This window comes from Epinephelus lanceolatus, chromosome 4 (genome assembly GCF_041903045.1).
Source record: "Epinephelus lanceolatus isolate andai-2023 chromosome 4, ASM4190304v1, whole genome shotgun sequence".
Lineage (NCBI taxonomy): Eukaryota > Metazoa > Chordata > Actinopteri > Perciformes > Serranidae > Epinephelus > Epinephelus lanceolatus.
The window spans coordinates 28,662,370-28,682,906 of NC_135737.1; the positions used below are offsets into that span (position 1 = coordinate 28,662,370).

The 20,537-nt window shown below is 40.0% G+C and overlaps 1 protein-coding gene across 1 annotated transcript; it reads right to left on the bottom strand.

Annotated features, from left to right (window-relative positions):
• Positions 1-2: 2 nt before the first annotated feature.
• On the bottom strand, positions 3-17,032 carry nipsnap2 (nipsnap homolog 2). The gene is made up of 10 exons (XM_033631493.2): positions 16,888-17,032; positions 14,742-14,881; positions 14,604-14,649; positions 14,092-14,186; positions 10,443-10,513; positions 10,184-10,324; positions 7,864-7,895; positions 3,392-3,486; positions 1,205-1,288; positions 3-1,017 (listed from the first exon to the last, which is right to left on the bottom strand). Exons 1-10 carry the CDS (start codon positions 16,977-16,979, stop codon positions 953-955), a joined length of 861 nt encoding a protein of 286 aa, XP_033487384.1. The 5' UTR covers positions 16,980-17,032; the 3' UTR covers positions 3-952.
• Positions 17,033-20,537: the final 3,505 nt, after the last annotated feature.

A 20,537-nucleotide genomic window follows, 5' to 3' on the forward strand; every position in this document is an offset into this window, starting at 1 on the left:
GATGTTGTCTGAACCGCTTTATTCTGTGTTGGCGTACTTGTCCTTACTATCCACTGCTCCCCTCTGAACTGAAGAACAAAACGACAAGATAAACATGCTTCCTTTAACATTAAATTCTGATATTACAGTATGCAGCAGCCGGATCACTCAGCCACTGATAGATAACATTTGTCTTGTTGGATAAAAACCTGTTTTCAAAACCAGGCATGCTGTCTTTACAAGAAAAGAAAAGGTAGAAGCCATAGATACACACACAGCACCATGAAACCGTAACAATACCATGACGGGGAACCCAGGAACGTCAAGAAAAAGCAACTGAACGGAGCAGTTTGTTGAACTCAGTCAAATATAAAATGAGGTTTACATTATATACCACTTTATGGTCTACAGTATTCATGAATATACAGATGCGTTCTCTCACTTCACTCAGCTATGGCATGGCTTGCATCAAAGTGCTCCTCCTCAGCACACTTATGACATATGTGTTCCAAATTTACAATAAATAAATAAAAAGCTGCTGCATTGTGCAGAGTACGTCAGCAGCACTATTCCTCCTATATGCTCTAACACTTACACACAGCTGCTTGTCTTTTCAAGTAACTTTGGTTCGAGATTAGCTCTCTGTGGACCAGTGTTAATGTGGCACCAGACGACCATCGAGGCGGTTTAAATTGGCCAAATTTACTCGTCCTGCTCCAGAACCCAAAAAGAAGTTGTGCATCGCCAAGGCCTGTAACTGATATTGGATATTTTCATATATTTATACATGGTAGGCATTGTTGCCTCCACTGTCCTGGTGACATCTTGGAAGTCGTGACGTAAGGACAAGAAAACAGAAGGGATGTTGTTTGGCAGCACTAACAGGAAGTTGAAACCATGATAGTGATGCTCTGGATGGATGTAACATTCACAAGGGGTGCCACTCTGTTTCAGCCTCCAGCTCGGCTCTCGTTCACTTCAGTGGGGAAGCCTTTGTCGGGATCATGATCCTGGAATCCATATGTTGAATGAGAGGAACTGGAGAAAGGTGAAAAGAGAGATGAGTCAATGTCCTCATAGGTCAGAGTCCCTCTGATATTGTTCAGGTCAGCAAGCTCTTAAAGTTCAATATGTTGTTACTCAAGACAAATTAGATCAAGCTTTTGAAAGCTTTCAGTCACACAGCTTTGAATGTCGGCCACCACATTATGTTTAGAAAACTCACCTGTGTAATACACCACCTCATCCCAGCCCTCCTGCTGCCAGGCACCATTCCTTGTGTCTTCTCTGGACTGAAGGTCTTTGTAAGCTGCAATCATTAAACACACATTATAACATGGCTTAAAGTAAATGGGATCATCGCACTAAAAGTCAGCTTAATTTAAAGTTTGCTTAATTTAGGGCTGCAAGTAACAATTATTAATCAATGTATCATAGATTAATCAAAGTTCTAATAACTTATTTTTCTGGGTTCTTGGTGCAGTGGAATTCAGCTGTAAACACCAGGTGATTATCACCTTAAAAAATTTTAAAAAATTTGATTGTTGAGGTGACCGTTTTAGCAAACAATGCACATCACGAGCATTCATTTGGAGTGAAGTTTGTGTCCACTCAAGAAAAATAAGTCCAATAGTCATTGTTCTTTTAGCTCTGTTTTGGTCTCCACCAGCTCCTGAGGGAAAAAGCTATTTCTCTAGCCGCTAAATGTTCACCAGCTAGTCGCTAACTTTACCTGCTTTGGTGACGGGCAGGCAGTCAGTTTATCAGGCCACATCCACACTAATACATTTTTATTTTAAAATGACAGACTGGTAGCAGAAGATTTCCGCACACTTACATCTACGCAGTGTTTCACTTTATTGTTGAGCTCTCGGCCTTTTAGACCTTCATCAGAGCATACATACATCATCATTATACATGTGCAGAAATCTTTTTCTACCAGTCTGGATTTAGTAATGTTTCCACTTGCCAAGACCAAGCTGGGCGGAGCTGCTTGTTCCGCAACATTTTAAAATGAAAAAAAATCTTCGTACACAAGATTGTTTTAGCACTATTTCAGAAGTAATCTTGGTCCTTAATAACACACCAGGAAACGCATATTATACGACAATTTATGTACACTGGGCCTGCGCATGCCAGTGTTAACAGGAAGCTGGCTGTCTATTTGATTGTCTATTCTGCCAATGGCTGTTTAGTTACAGAAAATACTACATAATTGACAAAAAGTGAGACCAAGTATTTCTTTACTTGGACTGAAGATGCTGTGGAACTGTTACTGAAAATAACACGAGTATAAGGTGGTCAAGGCGGTGGAAAACAGATTGACAGTCATTACAAAGCAAATATGGCATAACAGAGTGGTACTAGGAGCGGTATCAATCGCCGGAGGAAGCCACTGCAATGGGAAAGCAGTGCCCACAAAAGGATAACACTATGAAAGGTATGTAGAGATAGGGATCTATGTTTTGTCTCGACACTTAATGGCTGATAAGACCCAAGTGGGAAGCAAAGTTGGATGTCTGTGTCATTGACTCCAAAAGTCCCTCAAATTAAAACAGGTCAGCAGCATTTTCAAAGGTCTCCGTTTCATGGGTTCCAAAATGCCCGAGTAGTGACACTAGGGGTTAACGTAGCAATAGTCATGCGTTTTAAAACAGAAAAGTATTAGTGTGGATGTAGCCTTAGAGCGTTCTCACACATAATAGGTGTCAGCTGCTGCTGGAAAAGCAGATTGGAGCTATGAGACTGAACCATAACAAGTCTGTGAACCAGAAAACCAAAACAAAGAGCTGTAAGTGCAAAAATGCCCTGAAGAGCTGAGTAGAACTGATAATTATATGTGTCATGTCACTATGAGTGACGTAATTCAAATTACACGTAGTCATTTGATCTATTGTTTGTGTAAAAATATCAATAAATGCAGCTGTAAGTTAAGAAAATAATGAAAAATGACCAAGGTGACAACTTTAAAATGGCTTGTTTTGCCTAAACAGTTCAAACTCAAATATATTAACAACAAACGGAGGAAATCTTCTGTAGAAACTGTAAGCCGCAAATCTGTAGGTGTTTTGCTTCTTAAATGACTTATAGGATACTGCACACATATTTTAGAGCTGTAAATTAAATTGTATAACTGATCTGAATGAAACACATCAATACTGGTGCTCATATTGACATTTCTTACCAAATTTAAAAGTTCATCTACTCTTTTAAATTAGACCTGAACCTTGCAAGGCCAATGCTGGCAAAGAGTCCGCCAGTCGGGACTCATCTACGTCATGAAATTCAAATAAAAAAAGAAGGTTTTAACGTCCTCTAACTTAACTAGAGCAATGAATGATCTCAGCCCTAGCACGAGTATCTGCATGCTGATGCTGTCAGTATTTTCCACAAAGCTGATATATGACCGTACCCCAGAGGTGATGGACCATATAGAGATTGCCGATCTGTGAGAAAAACCCTCCCACAGCTTCTCTGTTGTGCTGGCGGTATCCGATGGCTCTGGCCCTGTGAACAAGAAAAACTCCAGTCACGACACAGACCAAAAACCACCAAGCTTTCATCTGGCATAACGAGTCCAAACCTGCACACATGAGATATTTGACGAGCCTTCAAACAAGGATTTCAACATCATCTCTGAATTTATCCTGGACTGTTTTTAATTTACACAATCGGGTATTTAGTCTGTTCTGGTAACGTAAGCTAAACGCCACTGGTCTGACACAGCTGTTATTATCCATTGCAACATCACGTCCAACCATAAGATGTGACGCCATTACTTACTGTATACATGTTTATGAAGCTAAGCGCTGGCCAAGTCCATGTGAAACGAGCAGACTTGTGTAAGTGGAATGTTTTAAATTTATTACATTTTCCCCCCAAAGCAAATATGTACTTATTAAAATCATAATCACGGTCTGGATGCAGAACTATAAAGCTTCAGTTCATGTTGTTGTAACTTGAGGGGCAAGTTAAAGCTTTTGGCTACACAAATTATATTAAAATGACTGTAAATTGCTTTGTTGGCCCAACGCACTGGACTATAGAGGTTTGTTCAATACAGGCTGGTTCAAGTCAGCATGAACGCAAATGTAAGAATAGAGTAGTCGCTTTAGGAAAAAGTGACCATGCCCTAACATGATCTTTTCATCAAAGGTTTTTTTTCCTATGATTATTTAAATCATGTCTGCTTTTAGGAAGAAGGGCAACGTGAAGCCTCAAAGCAGAAAGCCTGGATGATATATTGGACTCGTGGATGAGTTAAAGCTTTTGCCCTTTGGACGTCATCCCCAGTGCTATCGATATGCTTTATAGAGGAAGAAGATGTACTTTATTAATCCCCGAGGGGAAATTCAATTTTTTCCACTCTGTTGTCATGTACACACAGGCCCGAAATACACGCACATGCACAAACAGGATACATGGATTAAAGGGAGAGATGTCAGAGTGAGATGGCTTCCCATGGGCAGGCGCCCCGAGCAGCTTGAAGTTCGGGAGGTAAGCTGGTGCCTCTCCAGCTACCACTCCAAACTGCATATTAGGTCTGGACAGAGACTCAAACCAACAACCTCAGGTTCCCAACCCAGGGCCCTCTGGTCGGAGCTTCTGCTGCACCCTGACTGTATTCCTCGCACTTCCTTTGCACTCTTGAGCAAATTAATAGTCTAGCCGAGGTAGAGAGTCCCACGTTTTGTGCAATCTAGTTGGAGAAAAGACATTAAATCCTTTAACCCAGAAGTTGTGCCAGGGGGGTTAGGGCTCCTCCACTGTAGCAAATTGTGCCGTTTGGCTATGAGGGTAGCAAATGCAACAAAAATCAACTTGGTATTTAGTTAGCCTGCCCTCAAGAGGACACAAAGCTAGTTAGAAGACATGGGTTTAAGGAATCTTGAGAACCCCAGAGAGGGTGTCAAAATGCGGCCAAAAGGATTTAAGCTTTGGTCTGCTGGGGTAAGAGAGATTCCTTTGCACTCGTGTACATGTGTATCCTTCTTTATATGGTATGAATTTTCATTTCCCTGCTCTAGCTCTGTTCATTTTTCTGTTCATGTGTCACTGACAATTTTCTTTGTATTCTGTTTTAAGTTTTTATGTTAACCCTGGCTGCAAGACAAATTTCCCCAAGATGGAAAATAAAGATAACCTTGAACTTCGACATTCAAGTATTTTCAGATATATTTACATTTAAAATCAACTACAAATGACCATAAATGTGGTAACTGAACAAAGATACAGTTGACAGTTGAGGAAGGAATGCACATTTTGGCAGTGCAGACATCAGCGTCCACCCCCCACTGGATTGGCCTCTTTATCCACAATATCCCAATTGTGTGTCTTTCCTGCTTTGAATGATTAATGCCCCACTTCCTGCTGTTTACATACTGTCTGATAGTGTGTGGGTGTCCCCTTCAGGTCTGAATACAAATGCCCTCTTCCTGCCTTTTGTTTCCATTTGTACTTGCATTCCCTGTAATCACTGCCTTTGTCCCTACACTACTATTTACACACTGCCTAATCACTGCTTTGATTTTACTGTATACACACTGCCTGCAGGACTTAGTGGGCTTTTCTGTGATTGTTGCGGCCTAAAATGCCTGATTTTTTGTTACTATGCTGTGGGAGCAGGTGAAAACTGCAAGAATAGTTGCTTTTTTTGTATAATTCATTAAAAATCAGAGGCAACTTGTTCCTGTGAGAACAAAGCCGCACTGTTGTGAGTTTGTGATTTATACTACACTAACATTACCACCAACCATGCACATTTAATCTAACTCACCTTGATTCTTTTAGCATGCATAATTCTCTACTTGCACAGTTTAGTCGGCAAGTAGAAACTAGATCTAGATGTGGAGGCAACAACCTCTACCAAGGTGATTTCTTTTGTCTGTTGCACAAGTGTTTTAGTCATTCTTCAGATTTGTTTTTTTACAATAGAAAAGTTTTTGTCAATCGATGTTGTTCGTGTTACACCATGACGCTGCATGTGGTGCCAAACAGTTTACTCCGCTTTTGTTCTTAACATCTGTATTAAATTTCGCAGATGATCGGCGCTGGTTCCGCATGATTGGGCCCATGGAGCAAGAGCACTAGAGCAGAGGTTCGCAACTGCCACAGGGTTCAGATTTCTCCTTAGTCATTAGTTTGAGGCCCCAAAGTTTAATACATTCAGTGTCATACTTGTGTTTGGCCATGTCATTGGGCTAGTTTGCTATCTCTGTCAAGTAGCTGTCTGTCAGTCACTCACTCTACAACAGAAATAGAACTTCATAATAAAAGCTCTGTGCTGGTAATTTACTGTAATAAAAAATAAAGGGTGTTTTTTTCTTTATTTTACAAACTTGAAACATTTTACGAGTCACTTGCGGTCCATTCGGAATGGGTCCGCGACCTACTTTTGAGCCACGACCCACCAGTTGGGAACCACTGCACTAGAGACCTTCGCTGGCCAAGCTGACTACTTCCAGTTTAGCGCATCGCTAACTTAAATGGGGATAAAATTATTTAATCTTGCGGCTCTTGTACACTTCCCAAATTTTAGCGGATTGAATAGATTAAATCTTAAAAATAAAATGAGACATTTATCGGGGGTTGTGGCATTAAAAAAATGTATCCACTGATTTACAGATGTCCCTTTCCCAATGTGAATCAAGGGAAATAGTCTTTTTACGCCCAGTGGCATCATGTGACGGACTGGGGGGTTGTAATTCCACTGTTTGGCTGCTACAAAACTGGCTTCAAAGCCTATTGCACTTTCTGGGGGCCAGGGATGTCATTTATAAAACAGTACTTAGGATTCATACTAAAAATGTATGTATGGACAAAAGCCAAAAATGGCGTACCCTAAAAAATACTCAGCAGTTTCTACAATCATCCTTCCACCTCACCATCTGTGTTGCCAATTTCCCATCTCCAAAATGTTGGTAAGCATGGGTCAAAGTTTCTCCCATCAAGTCTGTTTTTATAAACCACAACTTTTACATGGGAAATGGCGTACGCCTCTTTCAGGCCTCATTTCGTTCGTATGCAGTGTTTATAAATGAGACCTCTGGTCTGCATTGTCACAATAGGAACAAGGAAGTGAGTTCGGCACAGTATGTGCTGACAGGTAGGACTGGTGAAACTTTCGGAAATATTACCATTATTGGACAAAATTGAAAGGTTGTGCAGAATTCACAAGGATTGGTTGAATTTGCATTTATTGTTGCCATCACAACATCGCAACGTCCTGGAGGGGCTTTAGTGAAGGCTTGTATAGAAATGCTCCCTTTTCATTTGTGTCAGCTCACTGGCTTGGATCCAGTCGTCTGTGTCTGTAAGTTCACCAGTGTGCCGGCATGCTTCATTAAACCCACACAAATGATTTCTCCAACACTATATAATGACATCTCAGTAACACTAGAGTTATCTGTTACAGCCCATGTCTCTCATAAAGATGCAAAACAAGTTGTGAAATGTAATCCAGAGGATTTAGAAACAACCGAGAACAACAAAACAGTCAGATAAGCACAAAGACCAACACAGAAATCCAATACATGAGAATCAGGGAAGAAAACAAAACACAGAAAACTAGGGCGTGTGCAGAAAGCTTGTATCTTTGTTTAAATAAATTGCAATCAACCACACTGTAAAAAAAAATGACAAATGTTGTCCTGTCAGCTCAACTAATGGGTCGTTATTCTGAACTATTATGTACACACATTTGTAGTGTACATAATATTCCACTTAAATTTGAGTCTTGGCTCGAGAGCATGACAGTTCAGCTTCAAAATAGTGCTTCCCTGTGGGACATCTCTCATTAATGACAGCGTGGTGAGGAAGGTTTCATGTAGTGCAACTGTTCTGTAACTACACTTCAGTGAGTCAAATGTATTCAGGCTGCCTTACCAGTAATTACCCCACTCGATCATGGTTCCTGGCTGGAAGAAAGAAAACACAATATTCTTTATTACATTAGATCAGCTTTCCAATCTGCAGATTGATATCACACCTTCCTCTTCTTTCCAGAGCAAACACATTATAGTAAATAAATGGTGAAGACGTAACACAGGTATTCTGTCATTGGGAAGATAAGCTGCAATAACAACTATGCCCAGGGGCTTCTTCAATCATTCTCTGGTGCTTAAGACAACAAACGCCCTGCTGCGTTTTGAGAAGCAGTCCCAGTCGGTGATGAGGGATAATAGCGTGCATTCATCACGTCACAGAAAGTGGGGATCTAGACGCGGTTTTTCCTGTCAGATCAGAAAGAACGACTTAATCTGCAGGGTGTTGTGTATATCAAGTATTATGCAGGACTAAGACTGCTTTTAATTTAACCATTGAGCAGCTGCATTGCACAATAGCACAAATGGTGGCTGAGCACCGCTCTCATCCTGAAGACACAGGGTCAATACATGTTGTGCAGTGGCTTTGTGAGTGTGGAGGTAATTTAGAGGTCACGGAAGCAACGCTTTTGACTTGGAGATCATCACTTTAAATAAAGAAAACATAAGCTATGAAAAGTGAAAGAGTAACGTTGTCCCTTTCTGAGACAACTCCTGCGGAGGTGACCTACAGCCCTGAAGCCCTGGCTGCTGCAGAAGTTAACAAAATAAGACCTTATTTGTACTGTGATAGCCCCTAGTGGTGATAATGGAGGACTTTCCCTGCACAAAAATGTATAAAACATACTGGTTATTAGTCATTTATGTCATAAAGAAAAGTTAGTTCAGAGCTGAGGTCCTGTTATCCAGACTAACGGCCCTGACAAACAGAGCTGACGGTCTGCAATCGGTTAATGTTGGGCCATTGGTAAGTGTCGCCCCCCCTAGTTTTTGTGGTACGTCCTGCAGTGTTAGCACTAGTTGACCCTTGTTGGCTCCTTTCCAGCAGATTCAGCATTTTGCATCAATTCTGCATCAGAGACAGCGGAGCCCATTGGTGAGAAGAAATCACTCTGACTGCCAGCTCAACTCAGCGCACAAGAAGAGAAGCAGAAGTGAGGAAGACAAAGAGAAGACTAAATTCAAAAGGACGTCAAACAAACTGGTTATATCAGATATTAGTATTTGTTTTGACAATTGAGCTCTTTAGCAGAGACGCTTCATAACTGTTTGTGGTTTTGTTCGCTGGGGGTAAACATCCTTTGTTCTTTCAACATCAGGTTCTGTTGTTAATGTGCTAACTGGCTAACTAGCGTCAAGACGGTCTTCCAATTTCCCTTTTTGAATGACGAATACAGACGACCACCACCTGCTGGTATGGAGAGTAATTTCCTCTCACACAGGCGCAGAACGTGCATGCTGGTTGGCTGTGAGCTGTAGTCTCTGTCGTGTGTTCAAGTGCAAGTTTTTGGCACGAGCGAAGTGAGACGCTGAAATACTTGGAAATTATTGCTACTAGCTCTTTGATGTTGGTTCGGTGTGTTCAGGCCTGAAGGCATTGCGGTGTTTGGCTGTGGCGTTTAGCTGCAGGGTTATGCTGTGTTGTGGGAGTGTCACTGAAATGGTGCATCTGTGGCAGAGTTGAGGGTGGAGACAAATTATAGAAAGCCAACTTCCCGATCTCAGCAAGTTTGTTTATGTTGACTAAGTGTGCAGAATTTCTTTGCATTATCACCACTGTCATATCTTTACTGCCACACGACACACGTGCGTGCACACTCAAACATAGGCAGTACTCTTTTTTATAGGATAGTACACAAACTGGTAATATATAGGTAACTTTATTATTTCTTTTACTGACTATACTATTGAACTATAGAAAAAGACTCTATTGCTTGTTGCCGAGGGCTGCAGAAGTCTTCTAGTCTGATCAGTGGTTACATGAATTTTTTGTTTTGGCATCCCCTGCAGCCCCACTATCGCAGCCTAAACGCACTACCCACCTTCAAATGACTGGGAGGAGTGGTGTTGTCACAGCAAAGCCTGATTTGTTGTGAATGCAGCCTAACCAACACAAAGCTTTTTTCTTTTGCTGAAAAGGAATTTTGCAGTGTTTAACAAAAACTATTGTTTTTTTTTCTGTCGACTCTACACACAACAGCCATTGTATCACACGTCTGTGCCTGGAGGAAGGCTCACTGCTCTGTTTTGTGATTTGTGATTTTGGGCTATTTAAATATTATGACATCAGGTCAGGCTGAGCTCACACTTTCAAACTCACTCTATCACAAACCTCCACAGCACTGCTAATGATGAGAGAAACTCTGCAGTCTGTTACCCACCCTGAGCTGGTAGGACCTGAGCTCGTAGATGTTGGGGCCCTCTCGGGGCACCGGCTCGTTCCAGAAGCTGAACTCCAGCAGGAGCTGATTTCTGCGAGACATCAGCATCTTACCCCGCTCCTTCCTGTACGCTGTGAACTCCTGCCAACGGACGGACACCAATCAATACGCTTTACTTCCACTGATGGCTGTATTCTGTCATTTGCACACCGCTAAAGCACTAAACAGGGGAGACACAAACATCTGAAGGAGTCTTTACCTTGTTCTGCTTGAGCTTGTTCATCACCTCTGTTAGAGCCGGGTATCCACCTCTGTAACGCCACAGATGAACTGGGGAAAAGGAAACACATTTATCATACATGTAAAAATCACACAAACTACAGAAAGGTCGACTGATTCAAAGGAGAATCACTAAATAATATGATAAAAACATTCTTCAAACCCTACGACATAAAAACCTTAACAAAATTCTTCTCCCTTTGTGAGAGGGTTGGATCAATATATATTGTACTGTGTATGTCTTTGTAAAAATGCCCTGTTAGATAAACTGCATCCTGATAATTGACCATTAGCTGGTATGACGACACGAAATTCTCCTCACAAAGAGTCCATTAGTCTGCACAGGTCATATCAGGCAATGAGACGGAGTTATTTGTCTTTGATACACGACTTAATGGATAAGTTAATGGATAAGTAAGTGTTTGTTTCTCTACAGGAATACAGAAAATGTACTGGCCCGATTTTAATAAAAGTTGGTCGAAGTGTGTCACACTGGCCGAGGAAGAACCCATTAAACTTTGAAGACGATTTGCATCACTTTACAGATGCATAAATTATTTTTCTCTTTAGTTAACGATGCGAGATAAGGCATCTGGTGTTGGCGGAATAAATGCCATACATCGAAATATCCACTAGACAGTTGTGACGTTTAAAATTGACAAAACATACCCAACAATGACTCTATATCACAATCCACATTTACAGGCTCCAGTAATCCTCTGGGGTGGCCCCACACATGTAGCTGCTCAAACTATGAACCCATCGGGGCGGTGGTTTCATGGGAGAACAGGTACAATTGTAACAATGCTCCTCAATCTAAGATGTTGCTTTTAAAACATAAATACACATACAGTCAGGTCCATAATTATTTGGACAATGATACAGTTGTCATCATTTTGGCTCTGTACAACACCACAATGGGTTTTAAATGAAACTATGAATACCTGCTTAAAGTGCAGACTCTCAGCTTTCATTTAAGGCTTTTTTCAAAAATGTAGTATGAACCGTGTAGGAATGACAACCATTTCTTCACACAGTCCCCCGACTTTAAGGGCTCATAAGTATTTGGACAAACTAACATAATCATCAATTAAACAGTCAGTTTTAATACTTGGTTGCAAATCCTTTACAGTCAATGACTGCCTGAAGTGTTGGACACATAGGCATCATCAGATGCTGGGTTTCTTCCCTGGTGATGCTCTGCCAGCCCTTTACTGTAGCCGTCTGCACTTCCTGCTTGTGTTTTGGGTGTTTTGCCCTCAGTTTTGGCTTCAGCAAGAGAAACGCATGCTCAGTTGGATTCAGGTCAGATGATATGACTTGGCCATTGCAGAACATTCCACTTCTTTGCCTTAAAAATGTCTTTGGTTGCTTTTGCAGTATGCTTCAGGTCATTGTCCAACTGCACTGTGAAGCATCGTCCAATGAGTTTTGAAGCATTTGGTTGAATCTGAGCAGATAATGGTGCCCCAAACACTTCAGAATTCATCCTGCTGCTCTTGTCAGCAGTCACATCATCAATAAATACAAGAGAACCAGTTCCACTGGCAGCCATGGCCATGACATAACAGTACCTCCACCATGCTTCACTGATGAGGTGGTGTGCTTTGGATCATGAGCAGTTCCTTCCCTTCTTCCTTCTCTTGTCTTCCCATCATTCTGGTAGTTGATCTTTGTTTTATCTGTCCATAGTATGCTGTTCCACAACTGTACAGGCTTTTTAGATGGTTTTTGACAAACTCTAATCTGGCCTTCCATTTTTAAGGCTAACCAATGGTTTGCATCTTGTGATAAACCCTCTGTATTTATTCTAGTGAAGTCTTGTCTTGCTGACAAGAGCAGCAGGATGAAAGCTGAAGTGTTCGGGGCACCATTATCTGCTCAGATTCAATTAAATGCTTCAAAACTCATTGGACGATGCTTCACAGTGCAGTTGGACATTGACCTGAAGCATATTGCAAAAGCAACCAAAGACATTTTTAAGGCAAAGAAGTGGAATGTTCTGCAATGGCCAAGTCATATCATCTGACCTGAATCCAATTGAGCATGCGTTTCTCTTGCTGAAGCCAAAACTGAGGGCAGAACACCCAAAACACAAGCAGGAAGTGCAGACAGCTACAGTAAAGGGCTGGCAGAGCATCACCAGGGAAGAAACCCAGCATCTGATGATGCCTATGTGTCCAACACTTCAGGCAGTCATTGACTGTAAAGGATTTGCAACCAAGTATTAAAACTGACTGTTTAATTGATGATTATGTTAGTTTGTCCAAATACTTGAGCCCTTAAAGTTGGGGGACTGTGTGAAGAAATGGTTGTCATTCCTACACGGTTCATACTACATTTTTGAAAAAAGCCTTAAATGAAAGCTGAGAGTCTGCACTTTAAGCAGGTATTAATTGTTTCATTTAAAACCCATTGTGGTGGTGTACAGAGCCAAAATGACAACAACTGCATCATTGTCCAAATAATTATGGACCTGACTGTATATCATGTCGTTTTAGACTAAGCATTTGATAACTGTACATATGTACGTGATAATAAAGTGTTTTCTGGTTTTCACAAATAAGTTTCAAGCATGTGAAACATTTCAAATTTACAATGTACATGATAAATGCACAGCTGAGATGATGAGGCTTCAGCTAGTAGTGCTGACTCGAATGCATAAATACACATTACCCCAAAAATCCCAAATAGCCCATGAATTAAGAAATAGTAATCCAACATTTATTATGCAACAACGTTAATTATTATGAGTTAATCTCAGACAAAGACATTTAAACTTGGTGATAGTTTTGTGACTCTGGCTCGCTCTTATCTAACCTTAGTCACCAGCAGTCCAGCATTACTGAAACTGAAACAGTCACGTGACAGGCCTACACATGACCCAGCACGTTATCGAAAAGGTAAGCGTCAAGAACAGTTTAAAAATTAACCAAGATGACTTCCAAAAATTCGAGTGCCAGACATGCCAAAGGAAACTGGCACATCACAAACCTACAACAAGCTTGGCAAAGTCACCTGAAATCTCAAAGTGACATCTCACCTGTCCTGCAAAGTACTCCATTTTCTACGTAGCTATTATGGCTAATGTTACTGCAACTTGCATGCTAACAATGTGGCTAATTGTGACTTTCTTTTGGGTGCATCGACTAAAAACTGATGTTTCAAGAGACGTGGCTAATGTCCTCGTCTCTCATTAATCCCGCCACAATATTTCACTGAAGCTGAAGCTTTGATGAAGCATTCAGGACAGCCCAGAGTTTGGCATAATTCTAACAATTTTGAACATTTACCCAGACATAAAAATTGAGTTTGCAGATTTGCCCATCATAGAAGACTGGACTATTAGCCTTAGCAGAGGTCTGAGATCTCCAAGTGCCCTTCTAAGTCAATATTGCATTGTGCTACTAACAACTCATGCAATATAATGTAGTTGTGGAGTGAGAAGAATAAAATGACTGACCCTGGAAGACAGGTATGCTCATATATAGGTAGTACAATAGCTTCCCTAGGGTGGTATATGTGCATGCAAGTCATATGTAGCGTAACATGTCTGCTGATTTGCAACCTGTGCAGACCGCAGACCTGCCACACTGCAGATGTCTGTGTGTTGATATTAGTAATCCTACCAGCCTGGTCTTGTTCTCCATACCAGGTATTCCAGGTGCCCACCAGCTCACAGGGGTAGTACTTATCAGCATGGATGGAGGGCAAAACATCCTCGCTGTGATGAATGACAAAATGAGACAAACACTGAAATCCAGTTTAACCACAAGTACATTTGATTTTAATTAGCAGTCAAGTCTCCTTAAGGCAAAATCCACTTCATACCACAAAATGCAGAAACAATCACATGTTTTTCTGGTCACGTGTCGTCTGTCTAATGTTGCAAGACCAAATATAGTCCTCAAATAGCAGCAGACAGCCCCCAGTCATCTTAGGTATGAGAGAGGTTAGTCTGTGGAGGACTGAAGTCATGCCAGCTTGTCAATCACCTCACAGGAATAGACTGCTCAGAGATGTTTTTACAACTGCGTACTATGCTGTCCTGGTCTCATATTACTACAACTGCTACTACTGTTGCTTAAGTACAAGCTGATAACAGTGTGCAGCTTGGACAGTGATATTAAATAACACTCACCACAGTTTGTTGTATGCATCCAGGCACTCTGGCTTGACATTATGGACTGAAAAAGAAGGTCATACTTCAGAACAAGGTCATCACTGCTTTAGGATAAATGGTTTATTTTGAAGTACAGATACTGTGATGTGAACTTACACTGAATTTTGTACAGATTATTTTCCTCATTTTTGGTCAGTAGGTTGGCGTGTGTGTCTTTCCTGGGATCAACTTTCCTCACAAACAGTGACTTGAACCAGCTGTCCTTTCCGTTTCTGCTGCTTGATGCTGCAAATCCCCTGCAAACACACATAAGTCACAATGAACAACAACTGGATGGGTGAGACCAGTGTGAATCTGGGGCAAGACTGGTTCCGAATCTTGATTTCTAACAGATGTTAGATGTGCACTCAAGTGGAATGACTTACATGTGCCTGCAAACTACATTGATAGAAATTATAATAACACTTCATATCAGATTTGTAGCAGTCACTATGCAGAAAGATTTTACAATACTTCAGTCAAAATACAGACTAGGCTTGAAATGTCAGCACCTCTGATGCGTTTAGTTTACACACTGTGATCCAGCAGGTCACAGCATCCCACAGTCAGTGGTGGAAATTAATTTAACACATTTACTCAGGTACAGTTTTGAGGCATTTCCATTTCTGCTACATTATTATTTTACTCTACTACAATTCAGAGGCAAATACTGATATTGTACTTTTTACTCCACTTTATTTATGATACTTTAAGTTTTTAGTTACTAGTTACGTTACAGATTCAGATAAATAATACAAGATATAATGGACAAATATGATGTATTCTTAAGATAGGATAAATTTATCTCACACCAGGAAAATTCACACGTTACAGCAACCCAAGAGTCAACAGCAAGAGAAAAGGGTAAAAAAAAAAAGTGGCTGAGTGCTAAATAAAGTTAAAAATATGATAAAAATACAAACAAAATACAAGTAAAATAAAATAATATAAATCCATTAATGCTTTACACACAGTTCACTTATACAGAGAGTGTATGTGATTGATAGTTGCATGGGATAACTGAAATGTAGTGTAGTTATTTTACTAGAAAAATATAAATATATAAATCTTATTGCACACTAAGTGGTTAAATATAGCACAGTAGGAAACCGCACAGGAGCGTTACACGGTATTAATGTAAAGGATGTGTTCATGTACATGTATACAGGCCGATATATCTAATTATACCACATAGTATAATTATGTAATGACAGACAAAAGAATAATTACATAGTATAAGCATGTGTAATGTGTATATAACACATAAAATATAATGTGTTATGATATAATAGTATAATAAGATAGGATATTTACACCTGCGACAATACACAAGCTACTGAGCAGCATATAAAGTAATAAAAATTTAGCTGCAACACTAAAGTGACGCTCACATGAAAGCATCAATAATTATTATCCGATCATATAAAAATTAGAATTATTCTGATCATAATTTCACTGTACATATCACCTGTCACTGTCAATATACACCCTGCAAGCTGTATGTACAGTACACTGTAATTAATCATGCAGTCCATGTGTACACACTTGGTATTAATGTCTCTGCACCAACTGTATAGTTTACAACCTACAGGACACTTGAAGTGGGTGTAGACATTGAATTTTTTAATAGTTGGGCATTGGTGCTTTTTGTAAATACTTATATAACATTTATATTTTCATCTATTCTTTCCATATTTGTGTATGTTTTACCTTTATTTGTCCAGCTGTGTTGTCCTTGTTCTCAGCTGTTGTGTCTATTTATGTGTCAGTACACTGGAGGCAAGACTTTAAGTGCATCTTGATGCTATTAAAACGTTACCTGCATGACTTTTACAGAGTATTTCTACACTGTAGTATTGCTGCTTCTCCTATCAGATGTGAGCACTTCCTGCTCCACTGCTAACTGTGCATCCTTCAGTATTACACACTGCTTTAATACATGAGCATCGCATTTACACAACAAATCAAATTGACCTTGAACATTTGGGATGCTCAGTAACAGAAGATGACAGAAACTTGTACTCTTTCACCGCCACCCTCAAACACGCAGCTTTACAGTTAAACATGTCAAACCAAAGTGTTTAAGGTGAAGCTCTGCTGTGAGACACAGCTGAAGGCCACTGAGGGCTGGCTAGCTGTTACCGGGCTAGCTAGCCCCAGCTCATCATAGCCACCACACAAACCTGCTGAAATACAGATACAGCAGCGGACTACAGACACCACAGACACGATAACTCCACATGTACACTGTACACTGTCCCACCTGCTCCATACGACGAGCTGTCCGGCCGACTGGGCCCTGCTTTTAGCCCGACCCAGACCACCGCTGACTCTGTGAAGGACTCCTGTCGCCATCTTCGACTGTCCTCATGCACACGGTGCAGTTACAGCGTCTGACCACCGGGGGCCGCTGCTGCACCGCGGCGCTCACAGCTCATGACCCGGTCACAGTCACCTCTGTCGGCCACGTGTTGGAGACACAGGCCCCTGACTAGTACCCTAACAAATTATAACCTGAACATGCATTCATTAAATCAAAAATATGTCATTAGCACTCCTGCTGCTTTGTTAGTGACTTGAATTGGAGAAATATTTGGAATCTTCCACACAAATACCTCCTTACTGCTAAAGTAAGGAAAGTGTCCTTCAAAATAATACACACATCATCCTGCAGGCCATTATCTTCTTATGTTGAAGAAAGACATTTGAGTTAACTGTTCATTTGGTGAAATGTATCTATAAATCATGCTGCACTGCACCTTTTTTGGCAGTGATCCTACTAAGCAATTTTAGAAAGCTGTGTCCTGGTAGCTGATAAAACTGACTCTGAATTTTCTCCTCATTGGGAAAATATACTGTTTTGTATTCACAGTAACAATAGAATCAATTTGATGATCATTCTGGCAAAGTATCATAGGCTATTCATAAATCCAAATTTAGCCACTCTAACCCTTTATTTTTAGCATTTGAACATGAAATTAAACAGTACATTAAAACCATTTTTGACAAAAAAAATAAGAAAGCTGCAAAATAATCTATCTGTGCTCCCTGTTTAATGTTTTCATTTAAAGGTTCCCTTGTTCTGATGTTGTTTGTAAAATTCAGTCACACCTCTGGCTGTACAGCTTTTAAACAATGGCAGATAAAACCATATCTTGCATTGGATTATGATGATTTGCTGATTTGCATATTTGTAGAGGGATTTTTAGTGTAAGATATTATTTATTTATTTATCTTTTCTATGTTTCTAATTTCTACAATGGGTATAATGCTGATTTGTCCATGTACTATGTTGTATTTCTATGGCTGCAGTATGGGTGTAGGGCCCAAGACAAATGTCTCATTCTGTAGGACAATAAAGTTAATCCAGATCTTGATCTTGATTAATGAGTTCTTTGTTTCTGTATTTTCTGTGTTGTCAATAAAGATTTGACTTTAAAAAAGGTGGTAGAAGATACAGCCTATTGAAATCCTTTACTTCTGTAAAAGTACTAGTACCACTCTGCAAATTAGTCTGTTACAAGTAAAAGTAAAAGTAAGTAAAAGTATGTGAGTATAGAAAAAGCAAAACCAAAATGTCCCCTGTGACTGTTATAGTATTATATATCATTAGATTATTATTACGCATGCATGAATGTAAAAACGGGATTTTACTGTTGTAGAATTGTAGAATTTATTCATAGGGTAGAGTCAAGTAAAATGGGACAAAAGAGGTTTTATATCTTGGGTTCCTCAAATTTTGAATGTGAAATATCCAAACGATTTTTTAATAGGCTTCTTTTTTTTTTGACAAATTAAGTATTTTCTTCTCCCTGACACTTGGCCATTGTTCTTTAAGCACTTTGATTGTTTTAACTTTGTACTTCACAAATGCATGATGACACTGTTGAGCAGAGAATAAAGGCTCTGCAAATAAAGGCTGAGGTCTTCACAATGCCCTTATCCCGTGGGGCTTAAGTTTATATCTAGCCTTTGAAATTAACAAATTCATTCAGTTTACTTCAGAGAAATACATGAAATAACGAGAAAAAGGACTATTTTATTTTATTTTTTTAAGGATTTCTTGAACCTCATAAACCCTATGAAGCTCTGGGGACTCCTAATGGTGGTTGGGCCCCCAAGGTTAGGAACAACAGGATTAGTGAACTGTGCTTTTGCTACTATTAGATGGCACAAAAAAGTCCACAAACAATAACAACAGGTTTAACTTAAACAAAATGCAGGTGCTGCAAATCCAAGTTGTAATGTCCTCATGTGAGGATGCAGGGTCTCAGGAGGTTTAAGTATTTTACTTGGCAACTTACTGTCTTTATAGAAATATAGCATACATAGATACATACATATACATATATAGATACATAAAAAGTTCTACAATAATTTTAGGAGGTTTTCTTGGGAATCTACCAAAAGTGTCTCAAATGATGTAACTTTAACTTATGATTATTTTCATTATGGATTAATCTGCTGACTATATTCTCCAGTAATGTAATAATAGAACACAATAGATGAGACCTTAAATGCTGTATTGTATCGTATCGACCTGGATGAGTGAGAATCTTCACCAACAAGTAGCTGAGATGGTGATAAATCAAGACACATCGGGCAAATATCTCATGCGCTTTGTTTTCAGAGGGTCTGATAAGCGTCCACATCTATAAGAAAACTTCTCACGACTCTTTATAGAGGCATCTCATCTTATCAATTCAACATCTGAGAATATTGTATAGATTTACAATGATTAAAGGATAGCACTCATGCTGTGTATTGAGTTTCTCCAGCAAATAGTTTCCTAGATTATAAAAATTTCTCCATATGTGGACAGTTAATGAATAACTGTTGAGTTGACTCCGTTTTTTTTACTTGTTTTCTTTTAACTGTCTGTGACATTTAATTTTTTCACAGCAGATGTTTAAACTTGTCACAGTAGAGAAAACAGAGATGAACTGATATAAATAATGACGGCTTTCTTTTATTAATAAAGCCATGCCAATGAGCCAGCTCATTACGAGGGGCCTGGAGCTACAACACACAACACAAGTGCATCCTTTATTAAAGTTATTAATAACACCTGTGCTTGTGCTGCTGTGACATGTCGAAATGTCTGCGGTGACAATGGGCCTATTGTCTGTTGTGGTGGATTTCGGCCCAATGAGAGGCTGGTCCCACACGTTGTATGTCTGTGTTGCATCACGTCCAAAACTAAAATCATCTGCAGCTGGCATACCTCAGGGAAAAACAGTGTCTGGCAGATATGGGAGCTGTGGATATGAAGATGGGCAGAGTTGTATGGAAGGGCTACTTTAAAAATGTAATTAGTTACAGATTACAAGTTACCCTATTAAAAATGTAATGAGTAATGTAACTATTTTAACTGCTTCATCAAAATAATGCAACTTATTACACTTGATTATGATTTAATTCCCTCCTCCTCTTCCTACTGCTTCTGATGGCATTCCCTAGAATCTACCACGGTGCACTGAAAACAACCAATCAGAGCCGAGCAGTCTCTGACCCAGCTGTCAATCAAGTCAGTCATTGCTGGTAGCTGTGGTCGAACTGTCAAACAAGGCAGCGCTGATCAAATATCAATCAAGATTCTGTTACTGCATTTCCTTTTTCTCGCCTCAGATTTTTTCATAAACATATTTTAGTGCAGGGGTTCCCAACTGGAGGGTCGCGGTCCAAAAGTATGTCGTGGGTCCATCCTGAATGGACTGCAACTGCAACACACATTTTATTTTGAAGTAGAGTGAATTTCCGGCACAAAGTTTTTATTTTGAAGTGCTGTTTCCTGCTTTAGAGTGAGTGACTAACGGACGGACACCAAACTAGGGCTGAATCCAAATGTCCACCCTCTGGACTTGTGGACTGAGCCCTCACAGACTTCGGTTGTACGTAATGGGACGTATTTAC